At 39.9% G+C, this 18987-nt stretch overlaps 1 protein-coding gene across 1 annotated transcript in view; it reads left to right on the forward strand.

Annotated features, from left to right (window-relative positions):
• The first annotated feature begins 1650 nt into the window (after window positions 1–1650).
• The window catches only part of ORC1 (origin recognition complex subunit 1), a 30512-nt gene continuing 13175 nt past the window's right edge, over window positions 1651–18987 (forward strand). Inside the window, exons 1-11 of the mRNA XM_060288072.1 lie at window positions 1651–1720; window positions 2304–2402; window positions 3192–3266; window positions 3958–4054; window positions 4704–4831; window positions 6388–6566; window positions 7736–8054; window positions 14227–14596; window positions 15497–15601; window positions 16211–16406; window positions 18806–18903. Of these exons, the coding sequence (XP_060144055.1) occupies window positions 3963–4054; window positions 4704–4831; window positions 6388–6566; window positions 7736–8054; window positions 14227–14596; window positions 15497–15601; window positions 16211–16406; window positions 18806–18903 (1487 nt within the window). The 5' untranslated portion in view covers window positions 1651–1720; window positions 2304–2402; window positions 3192–3266; window positions 3958–3962. The remainder of the gene's footprint in view (window positions 1721–2303; window positions 2403–3191; window positions 3267–3957; window positions 4055–4703; window positions 4832–6387; window positions 6567–7735; window positions 8055–14226; window positions 14597–15496; window positions 15602–16210; window positions 16407–18805; window positions 18904–18987) is intronic.

Genomic DNA, 18987 nt, shown 5'->3' on the forward strand with positions numbered 1-18987 from the left:
GAAGCAAGCTGTCTTAGACATGTATTAACATTATCTACTTTCACACAAGGTGTTCTAAGGTAAGTGCTTAAGAGCACAGTCATTGGAATCCAGCTGCTCGGGGTTTGAATTAAGCATGTGCTATCCTGTATAACACTGGGACAACTTACCATCTTGAAGTGCTAATAGCATCTACCTTTTATTCAGCAAATATTTATTACTGAGTGCCTGCCTTGCACTTAGTATGGACTAGCATTGTTCTAGGATTATTGTGAGGATTAAATGAGATAAACGTATCAAGAGTTTTGGTTCTACCTCTGTCTTATTGGATCAATAAATATCTGCTATCATTATTTTTACTGCAACTCCCTTATCTGTTTTCCTTGGGTGTGGCTCCTGGACTGGGTAGTGTGCATGTTCCAGATTTCTGGTATCTGCAACATTAGGAGCCTGTAGTGGGTATCTCCTAGAAGCCAAAGCCTTTGCTAGGCCAAGTCTGGCCTGCCTTTCCACTCCATTCATCACCGCTGTTGGGGAACCTTTTTGCTTACGGTGGATGAGATGCAGTGCTGGGTCGAGGGTAGGAAAGTGGTGTAACAGTGCAAAGAGGCCTGATATATACTATGATTTCCTTATGCTGCCTCTTCAGAAGGACTCCTGATTAATTTTTTGAACTTTTCATGGAAAAACAACCTGCATATAGAAAATGCACAAGTCATATACAGCTCAGTGAGTTTTCTTGAAGAGAACATACCTGTGTAACCAGCATCCAGTTCAAGAAACAACATGTCCAGCATCCCAGAAGCACTCCACTCCCCCACTGTGCTTCCTTTCAGTCACCAGGGTTTCCTTCTATTCTGACTTCTAACACCATAGGTTACTTTTACCTGTTTTTGACCTTTGTGTAAATGGAATCAGTATAGTATGTATTCTTTTGGCGTCTCATTTCTTTAGCTCATTGTTATTTTGTGAGATTTTCCCCACATGTGTGCAGTTGTGGTTGGTGGTTTCATTTCATTGCTGTATAGTGCTGCTATGAACATTCTGGTTCATGTCTTTTGATGATATGTTTGTTTTTCTGTTGGGTATATTCTGTTGGAATTACTGGGTCATAGGATATACATATGTTCAGCTTGAGTATATATACTGCCAAATTTCCAAAGTGGTTTTACCAATTTACATGCCCTCCAGCAGTGTATGAGAGTTTTGGCTGCTCTACATCCTTACCACACTTGGTATTGTCCTAGTGATTTTTTTACAAACAGTTCATTCAGGACGTCCCTGGCGGTCCAGTGGTTAAGACTCCATGCTTCCAATGCAGGGGGTGTGGCTTCAATCCCTGGTTGGGGAACTAAATCCCACGTGCCGCTTGGCACGGCCAAAAAATTTAAAAAAACAAAAAAACCCAGTTCGTTCATTAATTTGTTCAGCTATTATGTGTGAAGTCCTAACCTAGGCCCTGGGGACGCAGTTATGAACAAGACAGACAAGGTCCCAAGATCCCTGCTCTTTTAGAATTTAACATTCTGATGTAGGAAGTACAACAAATAAGAAAGTAATATAATGTTTATGGCTTTGATAATAGGTCGGTGCAATAGAACATGACCTTAGGCAGTAGTATAAGGGGGTGGCGAGTAACTTTCCATTGGGTATCAGTGAAGGCCTATCTGAGGAAGTTTCACTGGAGCTGAGACCTGAGCCATCCCTGCAAAGATATTCAGGAAGAGAGAACAGCAACTGTGTAAGTCTGAGGGCACTAACAACCTCGGTCTGTTTGAGGTTTGGAAAAGCAGGCCTGGAGCATAGTGACAGGCTGAGTTGAGGCAGGTTATGTGGTCCAGGCCCAGAGAGCCTTCCGATACCCCTGCCTGCTCACCCTTTGGTAAATCATCCAGCTTTGCACGCATATATGCTTATACTGGTCTCAGTGAACACAGCTCATGATCTAGAAAAGGAGTGTTAAATTTTATCTTGGCTTAGTTTTTGAAAGAGGGTGCATGCTTTAGTAACTAAAATACGGTTTCTATTTAAAGGTGTTGAAAGCATGGATTTGATGACCTTAGGTATACATGAGTACCTTAGGAGTATGGAGATGGCCCTTCTGTATGCCAGCTTTTAGTTTGAAAAAGTGCTATCCTTGTGCCAGTGTTATCAAATATCATAGACACTGTGACAAATCAGAGCATTTATCCTGCAGTTAGATTATTCGAGAATTGTAGAAAATGTGTTGGGAGAGTCCACTTTACTACAAAGCACTCTCAGCGATATTCCAATTTTTTTTAACGATGGAGCTTATTTACTTGCATCTTTTGTCTGTATCTCAGTAGCCTATTTTGCCTGATTTCATCGCGGAAAGGTGAAAAGTTACAAGTTTACTGATAGTTCCATGTTACCTCTTCCATTAAAAGGAACGTATATTGAAGGTAAGTTAGAGTTAATATATTTACTTGAACATTTATTGAGATTCAAACACTTCTACTAAGTTTTTGCCAAAAGATTATTACATATAATGAGTCCAAATGCATTTTTACTTGAGCACAAGTCTCCTACTTGTTTTAACTCATCAGTCTGCTGTTTGTTCATTTCTACAATGTATTTAATTAAAATTAGATTGATTTTAATAATACTGTGTTGTGAATCCTACTCTAAATGTTCTTAATAGTGATCATTCAGGCATCATTTGTAAGCTGTGCATTTACTAATGACTCAGTATCTTCTTTTTGCTAATTAGTTTCCTCAAATTATATTAAAAAATACCTTTTTTAAAAGCAGAAAATCTTATGGGTCAGAATGTTCCCAAGTAGAATGTAGGACATAATGCTACTGACTTTAGGAAACCAGATTATTTAATCAGGATGTCAATAATGCTATTCTAATTCTGTTGTTTTCAACATGGACTGAAATTATTGGTCCCTCTATCAGTAATTCAGAGAAATTCTGTCAGACTGGATTTAAAAAAAAATTTTTTTTAAACCCCAGTTTTGTCAAACTTTAGCTCTATAAGAAAGGCATTGAATTTAGAGGAAAGGATTGTTTTCTTAATAACTTAAACTTAAGATAATGAGTTGGCATTATTATTAGGACTCATAGATTGTAGCTTCCATATTGTAAAGAGGATTGTCAAATATGTTTGGAGTTTTCATTCTCATTTCAGAATTGTCAGTAAAAATGTCTTTTTTCCCATGTACTTTAATATAGTTGTTTCTTTTCAGCTATTCACAATATTAATATCTAGGACCTATCAGCTGCAAAGAAAAAGACCGCTTCCAACTGCCAGAGCAGAACAGGTTAGTGACCCTGGGGTTTTGTTTTGTTTTGTTTTTAAGGTAAGTGGAATGATACATTTGATAAAATCCATTGCCATTCCCCCAAATGCCCCTTGCATGTTTTTGCCTCCATCCCTTGGAAACCCTCATTTCATCCATCTTAGCAATAGCTACCCATTATTTAACATTCATTTTAGAAAACCCCTTTAAGAAATCGTTCCTCCCTGAACAGTCACAAGCCTGGTCCTCTACCTTGCAGTAGTCTCTCTGGCTTTCTCTTGGCTCTTTGCACTGTTAGTTGTCCTTTCGTGTGTTTATATTTTATCCCTACCTAGATTATAAATGTTATAAAGATACTTACAACTACTGTATCACTGTCTTTTAGTTTCACATTATTAGATGTTTCACATCTATCATTGTGTCTTGTACCTAGTAAGTACTTCTAAACATCTATAGTTTTTTACATTTTGACCTTTCTGTTTCCCTGGATAGGAAGAGATAAGGCATAGTACCAGATGATATTGAATTGCCTGTGTTTGATCTTCACAGAGCTTGACTTTTTCCTCAAAAAAGTTTTTTTTTTCCTAAGTCTAAAATGTGTGGGAGTGTAGCAGGGGCAGAAAAGAAGGCTGAACCCATTGAAAGCAGGGACTGGTCCCTAGAATCCATCAGAGCATGTCATGTTAACTCAGAGTTAGTGACTTTTACACAGGAGCCATGGCCTACCGTCCTACAAGGCTGAGGACCAGACAAACTTATTCATGGATTGGCAAGCCATTGGATCGAAAACTGCACTACCAAACCTACAAGTGAGTGATAGAGTCCTTTGGTGGACTGGAACTAATAGCTTCTTCAAGCTGAGCTGTTAATAACTTGTATCCAGGGTGTTTTAGGTACTATAGGTTGAGGATTGAGGGACAGTGAATATGAATTGATTGTAAGGGGGTGTGGGTTTGTTTGATGGAAGAAGATGTTAGCATAAATATAGCAGCTAGTGATACAGGAAGATATTATGTCAGGTTAATAAAATTTGATATGTATGATAATGTCATATCTATTTAAGATAGGTTCTGTATAACTCTGCATGATAACAGGGTAGGATGGATGTTGTTACTACATCCTCTTAGCTCAAGACATCTCTGAACAATCTGATGTTTTTACTGGGCGGCTTTCATGTCTTAGGAAGCCTTTGTTGTTCTTTGTCAATAACTGAGAGAAGTTAGGGTTCATCCTAAGTCCTCTGGATTAATCACCCATGCTAAAACAATTCATTCAATTCATGTTATCTACTCTTGCTTGTGATTTTACTGGTAAATTGGTTTCTAGTAGGATTGGTCAGAAGAGAGAAACTATTCAGGGGGTTTTCTAGTTACAGAGCATATTCCTCTGTGCCCAGGGGTCTGAAGAGCTTGGCCCACCCTAAGAGATTTCCTAACATGTTTCTCTGTTATTTCCTAGAGAAATGAGTGTGAAAATAGAAGGTCGTTTGCCTGAGATTGACCTCCAGGTTGGACAGTTTGTGTTGATTGAAGGGGATGATGATGAAAATCCGTATGTTGCTAAATTGGTTGAGTTGTTTGAAGACGGTGAGTTTGGGGCTGGAATGAAAAGTATTCCTTGTCACTAATGATTGGGAAGTGCTCCGTGGTGGGAACAGGGGTGGTTACTGATTCTTCTGTTCATAGCAGTATATAGGGTGTGCCTATGGGCTCACTTAAGCACCAGCTGTACCCTCTTCCACCTAGTGAATGTCCTTACTCACTAGAGTAATATTGGGTAAAAATGGGAATGGAGGGCTCAAGAATTTAGCTTTTGCATTATTTTTAGGAGGGGGTAAGAATGGCCATGAAGGCAGGATTGTTGGAGTGGAGAGAAAGGATGGATTTAGGAAGAAGGAGGAAAGGAAATAATAGGTGATTTGCACTCTAGTAGAGACGTGTCCTTAAATTTTGGCATGAGGAAGTTAGTAACTTTGCAAATGCAAAGTTACTTTTACTAGGGAGGCAGTAAATTGGATTGGGTAGGTGTATCACTTGATTGACGTTCAGTCAGAAAAACAGAAACACTTTAGGTGTTTTATTTACCCAGAGGGACTTGTGTATAAGTGTTGAAAAGGCTGGAGAAGCAAACAGTGGTGTTTCCCAGAGATCAGTAAGTGCAGAAAGCCAGTACTACCCTTAAGGCTAGAGGAGCAAAAGGGAAGGTAGTGTGAACTGGTGCCTGCAAGGCCACACTCACAGCCGTAGCTGATTTTCTCAGCTGTTAGCCCTCTGCAGACCAGAGAAGAGCACAGAAAAGTGGGAATGGAGCGGAACTCCGAAAGGAAGATGAAAAAGGATAGTAATTTAAACTATTACAAAACTGCTTCTTTCCAAAGCTAGGAGAGGCGTATGTGGAAGTTAGTCCTAGTCCTGTGGCAGTTTGTATGCCTAAAAGAAGGAACTGATAGAGTGGATGAAGGTACTTTACATTATAGAGATAGGGAGGATATTCAACAAGTATGGAGGAAAACTTCATCAAACTAATATCCACCAGGGAGAGCACATCAGCAGGATGAGCTTTTGTATTTGAGGTTTGGGCCTTTGTGTATAGATTTTAGAACCATGTATTGTGCTACATTGGATGGCTTCAGTCTTTCTCTGAAGAGAGCTAAGGAAGAGAAGAGGCAGTGATGATGGTGGCACTAATGAGTACATGTCCTTTCACTTGGAGCTAACACTGGTATGGAGTGATGTTAATGGTATATTATGATGATAAAGCTGAAGATTGCAAGCATATGTTTGCCAGAAGTCATCTCAGTGGCTGATGCTCTGAGTCTTGCTAGGAGTTTTGTTTTGATTTGCAAAATTTGTTCAGTAACTGTGATTAGAATTGCTCCTCTCAAATGCCTCATACAATTTATGTGATGACCGATAGCACCATTTGGACGTGGAGCAAAGTGAGAAGAACGTGGGTGCTGGGTGTAGTCAGATTGCCGCTGGTTCGTCTTGTGACCTTTGACAAATTATTTAAGGGCCCTGAAATGTGATCACTTCACCGGTAAAAGGGAGACAGCCATAGTACCTACCTTGTAGGATTACTGTGAGGATTAAGATAACGTTTATTATCTTTAACCTTACCTTTTCCATCTACCCCTCCCTAGATTCTGAACCTTATTCCAAGAAACGTGCTCGAGTACAATGGTTTATCCGATTCTGTGAAGTCCCTGTCTGTAAACAGCATTTGCTGGGCCGGAAGCCTGATGCACAAGAGATATTCTGGTATGATTACCCTGCCTGTAACAGCAACATTAATGCCGAGACCATCATTGGCCACGTGCAGGTAGGTGATGCCTTGATCCTCAGTTCTATCCTGAAGCTTATTTCTGGCTGATTCCTAAGCTTATTACTGGCTCTCATTTACCTCACGGAAACGCATTTTTCCTGTTTGTCACCTCCTCTGCTTGCCTGCCTGCTTCCTTTCAATAACAAATATTTATCGAGAGCACTTACCATGTGTTAGGAGCCTCCTGGAGGAAGTGACATTAGGTTGTGACCTGAGGGATGAGCAGGACTTAGCAGGTGTATCTCAGTGGGAAATTATATTTAGCTGTGATTGTGGCAGGCATAAAGCACTTTGAGGCTGAATATCCTTGCTTAAATGAGGACTTCACCTTGAGTGAATCAGTACAAGGAGTGTAATTGCTCCAGGCAAACGTGTGTTATGAGATTTTATGATAAATCAGGTTTAAAGAGTTGTAGGCTGAATTGAGACACTGGTTTGGAGACTAGGATATGGGTTATTTCTCAAGCTACTTTAGGCCCCCAAAATGGGATTAGATCCGGATGTGAAGTGTGGTCACATGGTGACTAGGTGGTTGGTAGGGCAGGGAGACCATGGCTTGGCATGACTATAGTCAGATTTTTCTACTCTATGGGCCCAGCATATCATGTGCCACAGAATAATTTATCTCTGAGTTAAATGAGTGAAGAGGTGAAAGGCAGATGTAGAAGTTGAAGCAGCAAGATGGGTGGATTTGGAAAGGTAGGGGGCATGTTTAGGCAGGAGCACAATGGTGGGAATGAGCAGGACTGTGACAAGCCAAGCTCGACTAGTGGTGGGAAGCCCTTTTGAAGAGCACTGAGCACACAGGAGGTAAAGTGGGGTCAGATTTTAGAAGGTAGTGAAAATCAGTTTAAGTAATCTGATCTTGCAGAGTGGGTAGCCATTGTAGACTATTGAGCAGGGGGGCATGCTTAGAGAAGTTTTTATGGGGAAACTTGGCATGGGTGAATAGAATGGACTAGAAAAGAAAACATGAGATATGGATATCAGCAAGGAGGACTCTGTGGAAATATGCTATGCCATGTCCATGCCTCTTTTGTTTAGAAAAGTAATTGTTCCAGGTTAAGGATGCAGACTTAAATGCTCTTTAATCATAGCTCTCATAGAGCCTTCGTTGACTCTTTGGGTTCTTATTTCTTTATATCATCCATACTTCCTAAATTCAGGTAGTAGCTTTAGCCCCAGATGAAGTGATACCTATGGATCTGAAAAATGAGAAGACATTCTTTGTTAAACTATCTTGGAATGAGAAAAAATTCAAACCACTACCTCCAGCACTATTTGCACAGTTGGATAAGCTACAAGAAGGCAACCCTAGATGCCAGAAGTCCATGGAAGCCAAAACTAAAAGTACAGAAAGCCCTTCTTGGACCACAGCAGAACATGTGGTCAAAAGGATTGAATCAAGGCACTCCACCTCCAAATCTCGCCAAACTCCTTCCCATCCTGTCACCCCAAGGGCAAGGAAGAGGCTGGAGCTCAGCAGTAAGTGTAAAATGGGTCACAGTGGGCAATACTGAGGCTAAAGGAAAATGATAAAATATTAATTCATGCTATAGTATTGAGTTAGTGCAGCAGTGAGCCAAGTACTAATTGGACGTCTCTTGAAATATATATCACATAAGATTTACCGTTTTAATCTTTTTTTTTTTTTTTTTTTGTGCGGTACGTGGGCCTCTCACTGTTGTGGCCTCTCCCGTTGCGGAGCACAGGCTCCAGACGCGCAGGCTCAGCGGCCATGGCTCACGGGCACAGCCGCTCTGCTGCATGTGGGATCTTCCCGGACTGGGGCATGAACCTGTGTCCCCTGCATCGGCAGGCGGACTCTGAACCACTGCGCCACCAGGGAAGCCCCATTTTAATCATTTTTAAATGTACAGTTTAGTGGCATTAAGTGCATTCACATTGTTGTATAACCATCCCCATCATCTTCCGAAACAATCTCTCCAACCATTAAGCAATAACTTCCCATTCCCTCATGCCCCTTCCTCTGGTAGCCACCATTCTACTTTTTGTCTCTGAATTTGACTTCTCCAGATACCTCATGTAAGTGGAATCATACAGTATTTATTCTTTTCTGACTGGTTTAATAAAGTTAGTATAATGTCCTCAAGATTCATCATGTTGTAGCATGTGTCAAAATTTCCTTTTTTAAAAAATTGAGATATAATTGACATTTAGCATTATAACATATTAGTTTCATGTATACAACATAATGATTTGATATTTGTATATATTGTGAGATGATTACCACAGTAAGTTTAACTAACATCCATCACCATATGTGCAGCTACTATGGAAAACAGTATGGAGGTTCTTTAAAAAACTAAAAATACAGTTGCCATATGATCCAGCAATCCCACTCCTGGGTATATATCTGGAGAAAACTCTAATTTGAAAAGATACATACACTCCAGTGTTCATAGCAGCACTATTTACAATAGCCAAGACATGGAAACAACCTAAATGTCCATTGACAGATGAATGGATAAAGATGTGATATATTTGTATATATATGTATACAAAGGAATACTACTGAGCCATAAAAAAGAATGAAATAATGCCATTTGCAACAACATGGATGGACCTAGAAATCATCATACTAAGTGAAGTAAGTCAGAGAAAGACAACTACCATATAACATCACTTATATGTGGAATCTAAAATATGACACAAATGAAATTATTTACAAAACAGAAACAGATCCACAGACATAGAAAACAAATTTATGGTTACCAATGGGGAAAGGGGGTGGGGGAAGGGTAAATTAGGAGTTTGAGATTAGCAGATACAAAGTACTATATATAAAATAGATAAACAGCAAGGTTCTATTGGGCAGCACAGGGAGCTATATTCAACATCCTGTGATAAACCATAATGGAAAAGAATATATATATATAGAACTGAATCACTTTGCTATATACCAGAAACTAACACAACAATGTAAATCAACTATACTTCAATTTAAAAAAAAAGAAACATCTGTCATGATACATAGTTACAGTTTTTTGTCTTGTGATGTGAACTTTTAAGATTTACTCTCTTAGCAACTTTCAAACATGCAACACAGTATTAATTGTAGTCACCATGCTGTACATTACATCCCCATGACTTATTTATTTTATAACTGGAAGTTTGTACCTTTTGGCTACCTTAACCCATTTTGCCCAATTCCTCAACCACTGCCTCTGACGACCACCAATCTGTTCTCTGTATCTATGAGCTTGGTTTTCATTTTTGTTTTTGTTTTTTAATTTAGATTCCATATATAAGTGAAATCCTATGGTATTTGTCTTTCTCTGTGTGATTTATTTCACTTAGCATAATGCCCTCAAGGTCTATCTGTGTCAGAAATAACAAGATTTCCTTCCTTTTTATGGCTGAGTAATATTCCATTGTATATACATACCACATTTTCTTTTATTTTTTTAAAGTTTATGTAAGATTGGCTTCATTTATTTCTTTTTTAAAAAATATTTATTTATTTAATTGGCTCCGTGGGTCTTAGCTGCAACACATGGGATCTTATTTGCGTCATGTGGGATCTTTAGTTGCAGCATGAGGGATCTTTAGTTATGGCATGCTAACTCTTAGTTGTGACATGAGAGATCTAGTTCCCTGACCAGGGATTGAACCCGGGCCCCCTGCATTGAGAGTGCGGAATCTTAGCCACTGGACCACCAGGGAAGTCCCACATACCATATTTTCTTTATCCATTCATCCATTGATGCACATTTAGGTTGTTTCCATATCTTGGCAATTGGAAATAATGCTACAGTGAACATGGGGGTGCATTTGTCTTTTCAAGTTAGTGTTTTTGTTTACTTCAGATAAGTATGCAAAAGTGGAATTGCTGGATCATATGGTAGTTTTTTGTTTGTTTTAAATAAATTTATTTATTTATTTTTGGCTGCATTGGGTCTTCGTTGCTGCGCGCGGATTTTTCTAGTTGCGGTGAGTGGGGGTTACTCTTTGTTGTGGTGCATGGGCTTCTCATTGCGGTGGCTTCTCTTGTTGCGGAACACAGGCTCTAGGTGTGTGGGCTTCAGTAGTTGCAGCACACAGGCCCTAGAGCACGCTGGCTTCATTAGTTGTGGTGCACAGGGTTAGTTGTTCCGCAGCATGTGGGATCTTCCTGGACCAGGGCTCAAACCTGTGTCCCCTGCATTGGCAGGCGGATTCTTAACCACTGCGCCACCAGGGAAGTCCCTCATATGGTAGTTTTATTTTTAGCTTTTTGAGGATCCTCCATACTGTTATCCATAGTGGCCGCACCAATTTACATTCCCACCAACAGTGCATAAGGGTTCCCTTTTCTCCATATCCTCGCCAACACTTGTTATTTGTTTTCTTTCTGATGATAGCCATTCTGACAGGTGTGAGGTGATACTTCATCTTGATTTTCATTTCTCTGATGATTAGTGACATTGAGCACCTTTTTGTGTACCTATTGGCCATCTGCATAGCTTCACTTGGAATAATGTCTATTCGGGTCCTCTGTCCATTTTTTAATCTCATTGTTTGTTTTCCTGCTATTGTATGAGTTCTTGATATACTTTGGATATTAACCCCTTATCAGATATTTGATTTGCAAATATTTTCTCCCATTCAGTAGGTTGCCTTTTCATTTTGTTGGTGGTTTCCTTGATGTCCAGAAGCTTTTTAGTTTGGTGTAGTCCCACTTGTTTGTTTTTACTTTCGTTGCCTTTGTTTTTGGTGTCAGATCCAAAAAATCATCATCAAGATCCATGTCAAGGAGCTTATGACCACCTGTGTTTTCATCTAAGAGTTGTATGGTTTCAAGCCTTACATTCAAGTCTTTAATCCATTTTGAATTAATTTTTGTGTATGATGTAAGATAGTAGTCCAGTTTCATTCTTCTGCACGTTTCAATTCTTCTGTCCAATTTTTCCAGCATCATTTAATGAAGAGTAATATAGTTTCAAATCAGGGATTGTGATGCCTCCAGGTTTGTTTTTCTTTCTCAAGATTGCTTTGGCTATTTGGGGTAAAATTTCCTTTCTGTTTAATTTTTTGAGGAACCACCGTACTCTTCCATAGCAGCTGCATCATTTTACATTCTTATCAGTAACACACAAGAGTTCCATTTCCCCACATTGTCACCAACTATTTAGATCTTGTTATTATGTTGTTTTATATTGTTATTTTCTGTGGTTTTGATTGTAGCTATGCTAATAGGTGTGAGGTAGTATGTCATTGTTACATTTCTCTAATGATTAGTGATGTTAAGCCCTGTAATTAGCTAATTCTTCAAGAGCTTAGCTACTAAGGTGACATTGCTTTTAGATCCTTAGTGGAGGAGTTAAGAAATATATATATATATATATTTGTTATAGTATTACAACTCTTAAATTCATACTCATACTTCTAATCTATACTATGGGGTTCTTTCCATCCTTCCCACATTCCATAATTCCAAATCAAAATTGATTTGCCGTTTTTATGCCTTTAGAATATATTCCACTGAGGGAGTAATGTTACTTTGATTAAATTTTTTTCTTCCACCAATGGTTATTTTATTGGTGATATACAGTTAGGTTCTTTCATTTCTGTTTAATTCTAGGGCTTTTCCCATCTTTGATTTTCAAAACATTTAAAACATTAGCATAGTTAAAGAGTCAAAACTATTTAAGACAAGTGTACTCAGATAAGCCCCATTCCTTTCTTTACCCTTGCTCCCTGTTTCTACCTCATCTTTTGTAGGTAATCAATTTTATCAGTTTCTGGTTTATTTTTCCTTTGGTTTTTGCAAATATCAACAGATAAATCAAAACACACACAGACATATATACACACAGTCATATACAAACATGCATATAATTTTTATTTTATTATAGTTTTATTTCCCATTCTTTCTTACCCAGTAGGGTATTATACTGGATGTATTCTTTTCCATTTTAACTTTTTTCACTAATGATATATCTGAAAGCTACTCCATGGCTGTTCTGAGAGCTCATCCTCATCCTATTATGTGTCCTTAATTTTTCTATTTATGTGCCAAGTTCATTGAGTATAAGTTATTTGCATTCTTGATAGCTCCTTAGTAGGAGCTATCAAGAATACAAATGTTTAGGAGCTGAATATAAACATATAAACCATTTTGGAAATGCAGAAGACTACTAGAGAAATAATTTGTAATACCACCATTTAGAAATAATTGAGTGTTTTTTTCACTGTTGATTTTGTAGGACCTTGAAAGTTAGGGTAAAAAATTTAAACTTGACACAGTTACATAATTAGATGAGGCAGATATGATGAAAATATTTTGGATTGTTTTTGACAGAAAGATGGGGAAATGAGGCATGAGGGAGACTAGGACTTTGGGACATTTTTACATTAATCTAGACATGAGTTACCCTCATATTTACCACACAGGTACTAGATGACTTCTTACCTTGTCTGCAGCTATTCCACACACACCCTGTGCTGTGACTAAAGTGAACTCCTCTGCCCAGTGCTTTCCTGCCTCGTTGCCTTAGCTCACATCAATCTCATTTATTCTCTCCACTTATTCCCCTCCTTCCCCCTTCAACTCTGTTGAAATTTTGCCTTTCTTTCAAGGTCTGTCTCAAAAGCCACGTTTATTAGCACTTAGGTGCTTTAGGACAATTTTTAAACTTCATACTATAGACGTTTATGTGTATCATCTGCCCTGTTACTTTTGGCTGCGTTGGGTCTTCGTTGCTGCATGCGGGCTTTCTCTAGTTGCAGCGAGCAGGGGTGACTCTTCATTGTGGTGCACGAGCTTCTCATTGCGGTGGCGTCCTTGTTGCAGAGCAAGGGCTCTAGGCACGTGGGCTTCAGTAGTTGCAGCTCGCAGGCTCAGTAGTTGCGGCATGAGGGCCCTAGAGCATGTGGGCTTCAGTAGTTGTGGTGTGCAGGCTCAGTAGTTGTGGCTTGTGAACTCTAGAGCGCAGGCTCAGTAGTTGTGGTGCACGGGCTTAGTTGCTCCGCAGCATGTGGGATCTCCCCAGACCAGGGATCGAACCCATGTCCCCTGCATTGGCAGGCAGATTCTTAACCACTGAGCCACCAGGGAAGTCCCACATATCTTTTAATAGCTCAATTGCTATCTGTGAATGAATGTCCAGGTTCTTGGTGCCTTTGGTCATGGTGAGAGAGGAGCAGATCCAAATGTGGCTCTGTGTATTCTTAGAACCCAGTTGGTTACCCCCCACCCCCACCCCCGGGGACCCATCTTCTCTCTGTTGGTAGATATAATCTGGGTTAAGAAAAATCTAGGACTTGGTATTACTCAACAGAGTCTCATTGGTATAAATTTTTTCAGATGTTGTTGAATGGGGCCTGAGGATGTGCAGTATCACCCTGGTTGAGAACCACTCTTCTGGTAGATTACTTCACAGAAAACCTGACCTGAACATTTATCTATAAAGGCTCATTTAACTGTTGGCTTATGGTTCTAGCTAGCAAAATTACTCGTAGAATTTAAGAGAGAGACTAAAAATAATAAGAGCTACCTGGCACAGGAAAAGAAAGCATAGAATAATTCAAAATATGGATAATTCATGTCTTTGTATCACTCAGTGAATGAGTTTATCTATAAAGATATTAGGTGTGTATATAGTGCTAGTTATAAAATTCACACATTGTCTATGGTGATTTCTCTTGAACTTAGGTTTCCCTAGGACACATAACACTAGGATTTCCCAGCAGACTTCATGGGCCTCGTTGGAGTCTCCTGGAAGAATGAAACGGAAAGTGGCCTTCTCTGAGATCACCTCGCCTTCAAAGAGGTCTCAGCCTGATGGTCCTCAGAACTCATCTGCAGCTCTGAAAACCCCAGAGAAAGCTGGAGAGATTCAGCAGTGTTGGGCCGAGGATGACAAGAAGGCTTCACCTGATGGTTGCATGATCCTGAGAACTCGAGTCCCAGCTTTGAAAACGATAGAGACTAGTGAAGAAAGAACATTTACTCCTGTCAGGGGGGGACAGAAATCCTTGGTGGTGCCTTCTGTGATTCTGAAACCAGAAAACATCAAAAAGAGGTAACTGGGGATGCTTCCCTGCCTCCCACAGAGCAAATCGAGATCCTTCACATGATGTGAAAAGTGTGGGTCACAGCTGATAAATCTGCCTGTGTCACAGAATCACCAGCTTTTCCAAAATACAGATTTCTAAGCCTTTCCCTAGATGTAGGAAATCAACCTCCAAGCGTTGGGCCCAGGAATCTGCATTTTGAGATGCTCTTTGGGTGATTCTGATATACCCAGCTGTCCTTTGGGGATCACGGCTCCAGAAGATAATTTCCCAAACCTGAACTGCTTCACAGTCCTGGATTTCATTACTTGCTGTGGCTCTTTGCCACATTTTAACAGTGATTTTCTTAGGTTTTTGGGTTTTTTTCTTTTAAACTGGAAGCCATTTTCAAATACATACAGTACAAGAAGATAATGCATCTAGAAAAGACTCTGCAGTTTGACATTGGGCGATGTTTATAAATAATGGGCTGCACAGGGAATGTGACGAGCCTGAAATGGCAATGTTTCCTGCTCAGAAACTGCAGCACCTGGCTTACCTAGTTTGCTTGATAAATGCTTTGTATTGAAAATATGGCTGCATTTCTGCTAACCTTGAGTGGACAGTAAATTCATTGATATGTCAGAAATTAAAAAAGGATAAGAAACTCTGCCTAGGATTAGTATGTTCTGATCTCTAGTTGGGAGAGGTGATGAGTCTGATTTAAATGATAAGCTTTTGGCAAACTTTAATCTCTGGGTTTGAGTCAAACTTCAGTTACAAACTTTTTAGCACAGTGTGATTAGCTCCTTCCAAAGTAGCTGCAGAAAGAATAGGAGCCAATCAGGCTACCTGACTATCTTCTAGTCCTGCTGCTGATCCCCGGTGCCCCAAACTGCTTTCCATAACCTTGCTGTGGTATCTTGCAGGGAGGCCAAAGAACCAGTTCAGGATGAAGCTACCTCTACTCCCCGTTGTCGTATCCGCAGAAAGAGCTCTCTCTTGACTTTGAATCGGATTAGGCAGCAGCTTAGGTAAGACTGCTGCTTGGCAGGCATAAAAACATCCTGCCATTTGTGAAATCTATAATCCTATTTCTTAAATCCTCTTTTTATTTCTTGTTTGTTGTTTGCTAATCCATGGAAATTCTCCTTTACCTAGTATGTCTGGAATTATGTTAATTTCACATAAACGTCATAGTTTGAAAGAGGCAAGAAACACTGCCCTGGCCTTAGGTGGCTCCCAGGGCCCCATAATCGTCACACCCAGCAAGACTGTTATTGTGGTGCCTAAGGGCATGAACTTTGATTCTGATAGACTTGGATTTGAACCTGGGCTTTGTCATTTACTATCTGTGTAACCTTGGGAAGGTTACTTAACATTTCTAAACCTTGGATTCCTCATCTATAAAATGGGAATAATAATAAACAAGTCACAAAGTTGTGCAGGGTTTAATGAGATAATATAAATAAAGCCCTTAATAGAGCTTCCCGGTAGCAAGAGCCCAAGAAGAGGAGCACATCTGAAATTGCTCCGTTGCAGGAGAGACTCTGCAATACCTCGAATCCACACTGATCTGTTAGGAGCTTCTTATGTAGACTTCAGACATCAAATATCAGAAAATAATGTGTCCTACCATTCAGGTTTTTAGGTAATAGTAAAAGTGACCAAGGAGATGAAGAGTTTCTGCCGGTAGCCGAGATTTCAGACTCTGACAGTGAGGAGGAAGAGGCTTCCACACCCCCTCTTCCAAGGAGAACACCCAGCAGTGTGTCCAGGAACCTACGCTCTTCCATGAAGTCACCCTTACAGACCCCCTCCAAGACACCAAAGAAAACCGTAAGGTTCTTTTAGGTTTATTTCTAGTAATTTAGAAATTGTGGTGACTGAGGTCACACAACTAATAACAGCTGGGTTTTGAGCATAGGTCTGTCATATTCAAAGCTATGCCACTTGGAGTATTCATGGAGGAAAGGTTCTTTTTTTTAAAATTTAATTTTTATTTTATATTGGGGTATAGTTGATTTACAATGTTGTGTTTCAGGTGTACAGCAAAGTGGTTCAGTTATATATATATATACATATATCCATTCTTTCTTAGATTCTTTTTCCATATAGGTTATTACAGAGTATTGAGTAAAGTTCCCTGTGTATTCATGGAGGAAAGGTTCTACGTGAACCCTAGGACTGAAAATGAACCCAGTGGACAGTGATAAAATTTGAGTCCAAGTTCCTTTTAAGATACGGAACCAAATGGCCAATAGCCAGACTGCCTGAGGGAAGGACAAGAACTGTAAGAACGGACTCCTCATCTTTGCATTTCCCTTGAAAGCTGGCAGAGGGCTTTGTGTGTAGTCAGTGCTCCGTGTCATTGGTTTTGTTGTGCCACTCAATGCACTTGAGGAATAGGGAGCACTACTAGGTGTTGGGAATGAATTGTGTGAAACATGGAAGAGGTAAATGGATGTCTCTCTGCTTTCTGTGGAACTTTAGCAGAGCATTGAAAGCTATTAAGAAAAGAGGGTCTTACTGTGTTCAAACATGTTTGAGAAATGTTTGGATTAAACAAAGTTAAATTGGTTTCATTATCACATGACTTTTCAAGGCCATTAACTTATTAGTGTTATTGTGAGGGCATTAGTATATTAGGAAACATTTTTCGTAGCGCATCTTGTTCTTTAGAACAATTTAGAAATGCCTAATTAGGGACCTTTCTAAAGCTGATCTCCATTTTCCCATATCAAGAAAAATGTGATTGGGCTTGGGGTGAAGTCAAAGAAAAGACCTTTAGGGAAGGAAATCCAATAGATCGGCTTTGGACGAGGCAGTCTTGTAGAATAGCTCACCCGGATGATCTGGTTTGATTGCATCTCCTGGGTCCCACCCAGAAGAAGGGATTTAGGGGTGGGGCAGGGGCCTCTTAGCATAATAAAAGAGTCAGAAGTCCACTTTTTTTCCTTAAAAAAAAAAACCTTCTCAGCAAGGTTTGTTATTATTTTCCTGTTTTCTCCAGAGTTAATAGATGTTAAGCTGTTAACAGGGTCTAAATGCTGTTCTGCGTTTGGGAAGAGGTGTAGAGACTATCACTTTATAGCTTGGCTACAAGCAGAGGGTAGGTAGGTGAAATGCCCCCACAAAAGGGAGTGCTTTGTGGAAACACCATGAATACTACTGGGTAGCAGGCCTGCTCTAATGAGCCAGCAGCAAGGAAAAAAAGAGACTGGTGAAATCGGTCTGTGGGCCTAAACTGAATGACCCTATGGTTCGAAGTGGAAAAATCTAGGGAGGTTTCTTCCAGTACCGTGTAGTGGATCGTGGAAGTTCTGAGCTAAAGATTGACCATATTTTCAAAGAAGGCTAGAGGAAGATGTTTTTTATTTATATTTTTTAAAGATGCTTTTTTATATTAATCAGTGAATGCAACTCGTGGGGGCAGAATAGAGGAGGATCTTAGGAATCAAACCCAGTTTATGCTGCTACTGTACCCTATTTGGGCAGAGTATTTAGGATTTTTTAATAATTTGCCTTTCTTTGAAGATAGTATTTTACTTTGAAAAGTATTTGATCCATACTTTTATTCATTCTTTCCTCAGACTGACATTGTTTTCAAATCCTAATACTATAGTAAATTAGAAATAAGAAATTGTGTTTGGACGATGAACAAAATGTATATGTAATGTAGGAGAGAAAGGGAGAATCTTGGTAATTTATATAGGAAGGAACTAAGAGGAATTCACTACCTCTTTTCTTTTTATCAGCTCATCACGAATCAGATTTGCTGATGCATCCTGGATGGAGTTTTGCTTTGTTTTTTCCTTCTGAAATATGTTCTGTCTCTCTCTTTTTTTATTTTGGAGTATAGGTGATTTACAGTGTTGTGTTAGTTTCAGGTGTACAGCAAAGTGATTCAGTTATACATATACATATATCCATTCTTTTTCAGATTCTTTTACCATATAGGTTATTTTTTATTTTATTTTTTTTTTTGCGGTACCCGGGCCTCTCACTGTTGTGGCCTCTCCCATTGCGGAGCACGGGGCCTAGCCACTCCACAGCATGTGGGATCTTCCCAGACTGGGGCACGAACCCGTGTCCCCTGCATTGGCAGGCGGACTCTCAACCACTGCGCCACCAGGGAAGCCCTACCATATAGGTTATTACAGAATATTGAGTAGAGTTCCCTTTACTCTGCAGTAGGTCCTTGTTGATTATCTAAATGTTCTGTCTTTTGAATACAGCCCGAGCCCAGAACACCACGTCACGCCACTCCCCGGATCCGCAGCCGAAACCTGGCTGCCCAGGAGCCCACCAATGTGCTGGAGGAGGCCCGGCTGAGGTGACGCCGCTCGGGGGCCCCTGCTTTCATTCAGATGAGCTGGGAGTGCTTTGTAGTCATTGGTGTACATAATAAAGGTAGAGA

Source organism: Globicephala melas, chromosome 1, assembly GCF_963455315.2.
Source record: "Globicephala melas chromosome 1, mGloMel1.2, whole genome shotgun sequence".
In the NCBI taxonomy this organism is placed as follows: Eukaryota; Metazoa; Chordata; class Mammalia; order Artiodactyla; family Delphinidae; genus Globicephala; species Globicephala melas.